At 35.6% G+C, this 11,271-nt stretch overlaps 1 protein-coding gene and 1 pseudogene across 1 annotated transcript in view; one reads left to right on the plus strand and one right to left on the minus strand.

The window, feature by feature from the left end:
• Positions 1-5,486, minus strand: part of LOC107706430 (glycerophosphodiester phosphodiesterase domain-containing protein 5-like) — a 6,332-nt pseudogene extending 846 nt beyond the window's left edge.
• Positions 5,487-6,821: 1,335 nt separating this feature from the next.
• LOC107706431 (NAD kinase 2, mitochondrial-like) overlaps positions 6,822-11,271 on the plus strand; it is a 6,974-nt gene continuing 2,524 nt past the window's right edge. Inside the window, exons 1-6 of the mRNA XM_016510141.1 lie at positions 6,822-6,827; positions 8,324-8,412; positions 8,499-8,587; positions 8,710-8,791; positions 8,869-8,952; positions 9,485-9,621. Of these exons, the coding sequence (XP_016365627.1) occupies positions 6,822-6,827; positions 8,324-8,412; positions 8,499-8,587; positions 8,710-8,791; positions 8,869-8,952; positions 9,485-9,621 (487 nt within the window). The remainder of the gene's footprint in view (positions 6,828-8,323; positions 8,413-8,498; positions 8,588-8,709; positions 8,792-8,868; positions 8,953-9,484; positions 9,622-11,271) is intronic.

Raw genomic sequence — 11,271 nt, forward strand, 5'->3', positions numbered from 1 at the left:
GAAGTGAGAGAAAAGTGTTTATTACGTTAGAAATATGGATATTTTTCTTACAAAAACGCATGGATTCGCTACAGGAGGCCTTTATTCACGCCCCCCAGAGCCTCACAGAAGGACCACCATTCAAGTAGGACTTAAATATGCCATGGAGGGATATATAAAAGATTTAAAAATAAATATTGTGGGTATTAATTTGGAAGCGAGGGTTCACAGATCACAATGCAAGCGGGAGAAGCCTCATGTTACGTTCGTCACAATCGCGGATGACAACATGCAGGATGAACACTGTTCATGTATCGCAGGGTACGATTAAATTAATTTACATTTAACCAGTTTAATATGAAGAGATATAGACCTTCGTTTGTGTTTTTGCCCTACACTGTACAAGACGTGAGAACAGTCCGCTATTTAGGTTTGTATGGACTCACTAACTTTAACGTTAGCTAGTTTTAGCCAGAGATACCTTGCTAAAGCACAAGATGACATTAACGTTCTGCTTGAGCAGATGAAAATTGTAACTTAATGAGAGTATGACAACCAGAAAACAAACGTTTTTGTCTTCATTGGGATTGGGGGTGAATGCTTGGGGACATTTTGCTCCGTTTTGTTTGGGTTTTGGAAATAGAATAAAATTAATTCTATTGCCTATCCTCTCAGGATACCTGGAATCACTGTTACAAGTACCTCAGGCACATAGTTTTTCCATTTTTGAAGCATAAACCCCATAAAAACGATGCGAGCTTCGGATCTTCCAATGTTTCTCTATGGCGCTGAAACCTACAGATGTCCGAGTTCTGCTCCCCTTGCAACTGATACTCGACTGCCATTGGCTCATCTGTGTTCGAGGGGAGGGGCTTACCGATAGGTCAATTCTGATGTAAGTTTTCAGACAAAAACATCTTGGATCTTGGACTTCTTGGATGGCCTGAGGGTGACTAAATTTACAGCAACTTTTAATTTTTTGGGTGAACTATTCATTTAATTATTTGGTGAATTAAAATATTAAATGCATCTTACCTGTTAACAATACACATTATTTTGTGTCCTGAACTGTCTGTAGCACCCATTTTCAAGTACTGAACTGCTGTCCACACTGAGAGCCAACCCACGCTCCCTCCACCTGCAAACACTGCAAATCACCATTGACAGCCTACTTAGTGTCTTTTGTATGGAGTACAGAGCAATTTCGGACTGCAGCTGCATGTTCACTGTCACAGTGAGATGTGGTAAATTCTGTGCATAGACTCACCAGTGAAACACAAAGATAATCATGACAAGAATAAGGGAAGTGATGTCCACATAAGCCTGTACTCATCCGGCGTCTGTGAGAGACAGAGAGGAAAGCCACAGGAAAAAACTCCAATAACAGGATGAAAACATCCCTGAGAACTGTAGATGTGTGTCATTTACCATGAGAAAGAGTGGTCTTTGCAGGTTTTTGAGGATGTGAACAGCATTAGTATCGACAGAATGAGCCCCTGCACACCAGGCAAGAGAATACAGCCATGGCTCGCTGATCACGTACAGGTTGGTGCTGATGTTATCAGCAGCGTATTTTCTGTAATCAATAAAAATCACACACTTTATCCCATATATATATATATATATATATATATATACACACACAGTATCTCACAGAAGAGAGTCCACCCCTCACATTTTTGTAAATATTTTATTATATCTTTTCATGTGACAACACTGAAGAAATGACACTTTGCTACAATGTAAAGTAGTTAGTGTACAGCTTGTATAACAGTGTAAATTTGCTGTCCCCTCAAAATAACTCACACAGTCTATTATATGCCTCACAATGTAAAAGCACATGTTCATCTGTTTCTGTTATTCCACAGTAACTGCAGCTATCTGACTCACTTTTTCCTATTATATACAATGAATAATTAAGGTTAGAGTGTCCTATACGGATCCTGGTTATAACAAACGTAGTTTTTAAGACGGAGCAATCATTTATGCGACTTACCAGCAGAGACTCTGCTGCTGATGACGTAGCTCCGCCCCGCAACATCATGTGCGCAATGAGTGATGCAACAGCCAATGGGAGTTTTCCCAATTTATGCATGAATTTAACTAATTATTTTAACTCCGTTACATACATATATATATATATATATATATATTATCTTGATGAGCTCTTTCGACTACCAAAAGGACACAAGTTAATTCTTAATAATTTTGGAGTTATTCATTAGAAACGAAAATGTTATAGAGGACTTTTTTGACAGAATATAGATGCATTATTAATAAAATAGGCTTTCTTTGGAGTTAAAGAAGTGACCTAATAGTGACATCGGTCTCCAGACCATCGACTCCAGCTGCCAATGCCTTCTCAAAAGACGTGTAGGTGTTTTCGGGGGCAATCTGAAAGAAGATACAACAAAGGATTTGCTTTTTTCAGTCTGCACATGGTACATTGCATGTCTGCTAAATCCTTTAGTGCCACAGTGTTGATATAATTGTTTGAGAAATATTGAACTACTAGAAAAAACGCTGGTCAATTTAGAGATTTTGTGTTATTTACCTACTTGCATCTGTAGATTTAATTTACAATACAAATCTTTAAAGGCTGTTTTCTCAAAATTAGTTTTTCTCTTGCATTGAGCCATAAGTCCCCACTTCAGCAACACTTTTACATAAACCAGATTTTTATAGTTTCACTTCTATGTATACTCTGAAGGTTTTTACAGAGGGGTTTGTTCCTATATAATTTTCTCGATTTTATGCAAACACTTTACTCCTAAAACAACATATTTTTCTTCTGGTTGTTGACAGTATTTTCTAATTTATGGAGCGATAAAAGGAGATATCCAAAATCCCAACTGAAATAACCTTTTAACTCTAACATGTCATCAAAATGTGATACAAATTTTGAACCTGGCTTTATCCAATTTTCAGATTTCTGTTCTGGAAATGTATGTAAATGAGTGCACATTTTATAAGATAATTCCTAATTTGCATCTTTAAATATAACATTTCCAAAAACCTGTAATAAATGTTTGCAATTCTTAATGCAATTGATTAAACTGAGAAGTATGGTGATATCTTTTTTTTTTTTTTACCCTATTCACCTGGGGTATCTTTCTTAAACTATAAATGAAGAAAGCATATCAATACAGAAAAAAAGGTTGGTGCTTGAACCTGAAAAGCCTAAGAAGAGTAATGAAGTGTACCATTGGTGCTCCCCTGTGTCCAATTAAAGCAGGAGCTGATCCCAGATTGCTCCTCTCTTTAATGCAGGGGGAGTACATGCAGAGGAACATGGTACAGAGTCACTAGAACAGTTATATACAGCACCATGATGGTCATCCGTCTCATTGAAACAGACACAGGCAGAGAATTCACTATAAGAATATGCACTTTCTGTGACATAAGATGCATCAAGGTGGTGCAAAATAAAGTAAAAAGTATATTTCCTTTTGGATATTGGAAATATGCTAAAAAAAAAAACTCATCCTTACCTCTCATACTGATACGGAAGACATGCAAGGCTATTGGCCAAGATAATTGAGTCATTAAAACTACACCAGCTATGTGTAGATATGGAGCAGTTACCTGACAAATTGGAATGGAGAACATTAAATGTCACCGTTATGTGCTCCAGTATTAATATTATATAGGTGTGCGATAGACATTTGATAGTAAACATGCCTGAAAAGATAAAAGTACAGTCATCCATTTCTTGCTCCATAAATCTGTGAGAACAGATGAGGCCACAATGGAGAGAATCAAAGTCACTGAGATCCCAATCTATCAAAAGAGATACCATCAATTCTCATACTCAGACTTTCAGTTGTTACATAGACGAGATGTGGATGAAATTATTACCTTGTGACACCAATGTAAATATAACCTCTGGCCTTCAGAGAGAAGACAAACTGCCAGCAGCTGTGAATGTAAGCACATTTCATACCAGCAACTTATCGGATGGACATTTTAGTAACTTGTTAATGAGACTTTAGTCATAAAAGCAAAAGAAAACCACACTGACAACAATGATACAATAAGTACATTTAATCTGCCACAATGGAGAACATTAATCTGTTTAACAAAAGTGATTTCTTAACTGTGGGGTTGGTTTTCTAAGAAAAAAAAAACATTAAAACTGGTTATGAGAATGAACATTCTTAAAGCACATACCAGCAGAACAGCAACATAAGTGAACAAAAAAAACAGCAAGAATCAAAAAAACTATGGACCATGGAAACCAGAAACCCAGATTACCAAAATTAAGCCTGGAGGTAAAGCAGAAGAAATATTACTTAAGTGTATTATTAAAGGTCCTATATTGTCAAAACTGAAATTTCCTGGCTTTTTTCATGATAACTGAGGTCTAGGTGCTATGTAAGGTTGACGGTCGCCGTGACAACCGCATCAACTGTTGGCTATTGCCACCGGCAGTAGTGCACGTGACGTCACACTCTATAACAAGCATAATACAAAGTTTTGTATACAAGTGTAATAATAGAAACAATTGTTTTATTTAGACTATAAAAGTCTATGCTAATTCACAAATTACCTCAAACGCCATACACGGCGTTTGATCCTTTAGATTGGCAGGTTTGAGCGCAGGAAAATACAGTACAGAATACAGAAACCAAATACTACATCGACAATCTGGAATCATTTCCATTCATGTCACCCATCTGCATTTGTACAAGTGTCTTCAAGTTCACGTGATCGCAAACGATAATGATATGATCATGCAGTCAATACAGATCCAAAGAGAAAGGAAAAATTGAAATCGCATCATATGACCCCTTCAACAATGCCATTGTTGTTATATCTATTCAACTATTAAAGAAATGTTACAGATTGAAAACAATTTAAAATTAACAGTAATGAACAATGGAGGTCAATAAAATATGTAAAATGTATCTTTTATGTATGACACAAACCAGTCAAAGTCATTGTAGTCATTCCGAGCTTCACTCCAGAAGTACAGGAACACCAGACTGAGACAAAATGTCAGAACGATCAGAGCAAAACTGCCACACTCCAGCTGCAAGATTAAAAACAATTAAGCCTTTTTAAGCCATTATATAACACATAAATATCTGGCTTACTATCATTGCATTTTCAACCTTCCCTAAATATTACTATAATAATCCCATACGGGCATATAAGGACACAAACCTCATAGAGTAGCAAAGTACTCTTTTTGTATCAATGTATATCTCCTTTTACTGTAACAGTGAATATTTGCTTTGATCAGGTTAATTTGCTTAAGTTACAGCTTAATTTTAAATGATCTCAGCATGTACATTATAAGTTCAAATGAGAGCACCTTAGAGCAGCAGAAGTGTCCAGGCTGAGCATGTGTGAGCTGGTAACGTCTCCACAGGCATCCGTAGAGTCCAGAAAGACAGGAGACAAATGTCTGGTGCTCACTGCTCATAACGTTGTAGCAACCTCTGGCGTGCCACTTTCAGCTTACCCAACTTCAGCTGGGTTACCTCGGTCTGTGTTGTGCCCATAAGCGAGATGAATGAGGGTTCTGTCAATACATAAATAATATAATTACTTTCATCCCTTAATAATTTTAGTTTATGTTTAAAGCATTGAGATGATGTTACTAATAATCAGTGCAGTATATTATAAAGTGTCAATCTGTAATATTGCGTTTGCTTCAGCTAGTCTATATTTTATGCCAGTGTTGTTTCCAATTGTGCAATTTGAATTAAAGGGGTCATATGATGTTGCTAAAAATAACATTATTTTGTGTATTTGGTGTAATGAAATGTTTAAGCTTAAAAAAACATTATTTTCCACATACTGTACATTATTGTTTCTCCTCTATGCCCCGCCTTTCTGAAACGCGTCGATTTTTACAAAGCTCATCGGTCAAAACTCGCATTTGAATCGTCTCGCTTTCACAACGAAACACAGCGTCACACACGGCGGCCGTGAGTGAGCGGCGGCGGCCTAGAGTGAGCAGAGGCCGGGGGCTAGAGTGAGGAACGGCCGGAGGGCTGAGTGAGCGGAGGCTGGCGGCTAGAGTGAGGAACCACTCACTCTAGGCCGGTGGGCTTGAGAACGGCGCGGCGGCAGATTCGACGAAGGAGGCTTGCGGCAACCACATGTGACGACCCTGGGCTGGACTCCGCTTCGTCCACGATGTGTTTAATTTCTTCTGCTGATACACAGACAAAACTAAATGGGAGGAAGAATTAGCTACTGATATTGATTATGAAACATGGGATGACATTGGGTCTTATGCTAAGAGAATATCTGTTTGTGCACGTACACGAGAAATACAATTTAAAATCATACAGACTCCATATTTCTCCTAACCGCAGGCATTTTTTTTAACCCCTCTCTATCGCCTATGTGTTTAAAATGTAAAACTGAAGTAGGTACTTTAACACGTTAAAGGTTGGCATAATTTTTGAACTGATTCCCCTGGAGCGTCTTACCTATGTATTACATATAAAAACAGGCCTGTTTTATAAAGTCTGGACTCTATGGAACCCCATCTTCACCCTATTATACTACAAGGAATATTGTAAGTGTGTAACTGCCCTATTCTGTTTTCTGCCCTATTCATTTTTTCCCCTCTTTCCCTAATCTGTTATATATGGGGTAGTCCTGTTTTATTTAATAATCTGAGCTATGTGTGTGTGTGTTTTTTGTTTTTTTTGGTTTGTTTCTTTTGGGCGATGCCTTGTTATTTTTGTATTACAGTGAAAATTCAATAAAAATAATTATAAAAAATTTAAAAAATAGACGTAAAGTTTCTTAAGGTAATGTTTCCATCAAATGATTCCATCTTTTTGTACTTATTTATAAATTCAAACCCTCTAAAAACCCAAATGAAGGTTGGCCTGCAAATTGACGTCACAGTTCTATATATTCTGATTGTTCTTTCAGATTTTTTGTATGTAATAGTATTCATAGTTTAATAGCTTTAGGTCGGTACAATATGCATTTTTATTGTTATAAATGTAAGTGGAAAAATAAAAAATTTAGGATTAACATTTTCTTTAAAACATTTGCAAAATGCTCTTTATTCAAAATCTATCCACCGGCAGTGATGTCACTGTAATATTTGCATACTGAAAGGTGACCCCACCCACTTTTCCAGCAGCCTTGGTTTAGGAATTATTTATCCCGTTCATTTTTCCCATGGGGATTTACAAAAAAGTATTTTTTTAAGAGTTTTATGCCATGAAGCAACCAGTTTACAGACTTTGATTTGAAGCAAAAACGTATTACAATCTACAGTCCCATGAAGCATTGCAAATAGCAATCAAACTAAAAATGATGCAGAAATATTAAACTATTGACATTTACTGCAAAATATACGTAATATGCATATAAATAGTTAAGTAGTTTGAGTGCTTATGAAAACTGACTGCTGAACTCAGAACCGCCCCCTAGCATTCTACTCTTGCTGTTTTTACAACATCTTTTTATGGCAGAAATAGTAGTAGTACACTTTTATGCATTTCTAAATTCAGCATAGATTATTTGTTGTGCTTCATGGGAGTGTACAGGCACTAAAGAGTTATTTTGGCACAATTTTGCTTGTTGCGATTCTCTGAATAATTGATATTTCTTTGCACAATTATGGGTAATGTATTTTTCACCAAGAATTCCACTGTTAAACATGATTATTAAAATAATAAGTTGAAATAATGCAGGCTGATGGCTTCAACAAAAGCAAATATCATCGGTTAACAACCTCATAGCTCACAGTAGATTATAGGTTTACACATTATCTTTAGAATTTATTCCCATATTGAGAAAATGAATCACAGTTTTACTATGTGAGACCTGACCGTTCCACTCTATTCTGTGTAGTGTGTTTGTTTATAAATTGTGAGTACAAATTTCCATAATTGGGAAGAATCCGTCTCTCTCTCTCTCTCTCCATGCCTTCTCTTGCTTTACCCCTCCCTCTATCTAAATTTGGATTTACTTAAGATATTTATATTTGGATGTTAGATATAAATATCTTCATAAAATATTTATATTTGTATATATTTGGATGTATAAGGGTTAACTTGGTAAACTATAATTTAATCTAATGCTTTTGACTTCTCTGCTGTTTTCTTACTTGACGGTGTTTTATAGAAAACTTATATTTCTCAATAAAAGAAATCAGTTAAGTCAGTAACCTTCCTTTTCTGCTTGTACTATTGTCAGTTTGATTCAGCAGCAAGAAAAATGGGCTTAAGTATTTAAAAGGCCACCAACAATGCCGAGTCCAAATCCAACTAACACCCCATTATACACAATGCGACAGTGTTTGTTTTTTAAGAAGCAATACACTGTTTATGATATTTAATCTGTCTTCTACTTGTCATCACAGCTTGCCCTGAAAGGATCCAGTTACAATGGGCTTCTGGAGAGACACAATATACACACCTTCAATGTTGGACAGATTGTGGACAGCCTACAGTAAGATGATGATCAGAAATGGAAACTCTGACAGTATTTGAAGTCATTTTTAAACAATTTTCAAAACGGTCCTTTTATTTTTGTAGGAAAAAAGGGATTGAGGTGCGCATTGTCAAAAGAGGCGAGTATGATGAGGACACAGTACGATGGGCCGATGCCATCATCTCTGCTGGAGGTAAAGCTCAGCATTTGCTTTTTATGTTTGATAGTTTTAACTGTGCACCGGTTGACACATGAGAAATTTCATGTACTTCTTTTCTCTTTTGTAAAATTCTAACAGCCTTGTTTATGTCATAGGTGATGGCACCATGCTACTAGTTGCCAGTAAAGTGTATGATAAGAACAAACCTGTATTGGGGGTCAATACAGACCCAGAAAGGTAATAAAAGCTATCCTATAGTGAGTTGAAGTTTCTTGTTTGTTTTATAAATATATAATGTAGCTGTGTTTTTGTAGGTCAGAGGGTCACCTGTGTTTACCTGTGCACTATACACAGGCCTTTTCGGAGGCCTTACAGAAACTCAGGAAGGGTGAGTTCAGGTGGGTACCTCTTGTTTACTGTTGCTTACGGTCAGCAATAATCCAATTTGCAGTCAGTTGTTTTCTGCCACATCTCTTGCAGAAGTACTCAGTAAAAGTACTTTGCCCTCTTGTAAAGAAGTTCTAGTTCAAGTGAGCAATTTTTTATTAAAAATACGTTTGATATAGACTGTGTACCCCACTGGAAAGCTAATGTTACTAGCTAATAACTCTTTCTTATGGGACAAGGATTGGTTTTCCTCTTGGGGGAGGTTCTTGGCAGCTCAGAAAGCCAAATCCTCTTTTAAGCCGTATTCAAGGCTAGGGACGTTTTGTGTGTGTCAACAAAGAAATTTGTCTACTAAAATTATAGTTGAATATAACTGAATTAAATCTGTTAATTCTGATTATTAGTACCTGACATACAAATATAATCCACCCCAACCAAATATATAAAGTGATTAAATGTTTATGTTAATGTTCTATGATGTATCCCTCTATGTCTTTCCTTTCTCTTTTTTTTTTTTAAAAAAAAAGTAACTATCTTCGCTAGGTGGCAGTGGCGTCAGCGCATCCGTATGTACTTGGAGGGCACCGGGATCAACCCGACTCCAGTGGACCTGCATGAGCTGCAGCTGAGCCTCGAGCAGCACAGCAAGGCGCACCGCGTCACTACAGACACTCAGAGCAGTACGAATCATATTGTACTCATTACTATTTTAACACAACTTTCCTCTATGCTGCTCTTCTGACTTCAGAGTCTTACAAATAATATCAAAAAATGTCTAGGTCATATTTCACAGCAAAAAAAGGAGAAAAGATTAATTTTATTACTGTATTACAATAATGAGAATGAGTAAAAAATAAAAAAAAATAAAAAAAAGGAAACGTGTAGTTGCATAAAAATAAAAGAAATAAAAAATAATATAAAATATTATAATTAAATATTAAATGAAATATAAAAAATATAATTAAATATGATGTGCTGTTTTCATTTTTGTATTAAATTAATGAGTGAGATGTTTTTTCATTGAAATAATAAGTGTTGGTGGACATGTGCTTATATTTTGTAGGAATTAAGTATTAAATTAACAGACTGAAAAATTGGCTTAATTTTTGCACATTAATTTGTGTGTGTGTGCTTTTTTTGAGGGTAAATATAACCCTGACATTTCTTTGTTCTCTCAACCAGGGTTATTACAGTTATATTTAGGGATGTAACGATTCACTCAACTCACGATTCAATTCGATTCACGATTCGATTCACGATTTTTTTTTTTTTAATAAACTTTTCTAAAGACAGTAAGTTCCCCTCAGACATGCATTCATATAAACTCCTACCCCTAATTGAATTGTGATTTGTTTAGCATCTCAACCGATTTGAATCGTCACATATTTGAATCGATTTTCAACCGGCTCGCGGTTAATCGTTACATCCCTAAATTATGAAGAGATTTATTTTATTTGTGTTTTTTCATTTTTATTTCTATTTCATTTTTGGTTTTGATTCAATGTTTTAAATTCATTTAATTTCACTTCGTTTTATTTTTTTTTACTTCGAGTTCTTTTTTTTTAATCTACTGGCATTTTAATGTTTAATGCACCTGCATTGTTTCATAATAGTTTTATAAAATAGCATGTATCAAAAGTTTTACAAATGTTATTTTAAAAAATTACTTTTATTTTACATTCCGGAGTCATTTTCCTGATTAGGTGTTTTAATTTGTTAACAAGCACGTTTTCACTTATGTTTAGTTTTATGTTAAAGGAATAGTTCACCTCAAAAATTTATATTTTGTCATCATTTCCTCACCCTCATGTCGTTCCAAACCAGTACAAGTTTCTATCTTATGTTGAACACAAAAGAAGATATTTTAAAGAATTTTGAAAAACCAAACAGCTGTTGGTCCCTATAGACCAATTTGGAGTAGACGTCTCAGTTACGTCACTTGCAGCTGTGCGCGCATTGTGGTGGCAGAAAAACACAGGGAACAAATGGAGGGAAACGGGTAAAATCCATGGAATAAGAGAAAAAATGTATTGTTTGGATGTCTGAATCAGAATGCAAATCATTTTTATAGAATAATGTCATAAAAGACGCCATTTGAAGCTAAATGCAGACGTTTAAACGGACAAACTATGAATGAAACCTGCTACGATTACACTACTTTTAAAGCATAAATTTGATTTAAACAATAGGTCTAGATAATATTCACATAGGGGACATATTGTATTAGCCCTACAGTTAAAGCATGAAATACTATTTAAACGTATAACATTTTACATTACATTTAGCCTACCTATTTTATCTCACAATTCTGACTTTTTTTCTCACAAATG

Source organism: Sinocyclocheilus rhinocerous, unplaced genomic scaffold, assembly GCF_001515625.1.
Source record: "Sinocyclocheilus rhinocerous isolate Xijiao unplaced genomic scaffold, SAMN03320098_v1.1 scaffold1405, whole genome shotgun sequence".
Lineage (NCBI taxonomy): Eukaryota > Metazoa > Chordata > Actinopteri > Cypriniformes > Cyprinidae > Sinocyclocheilus > Sinocyclocheilus rhinocerous.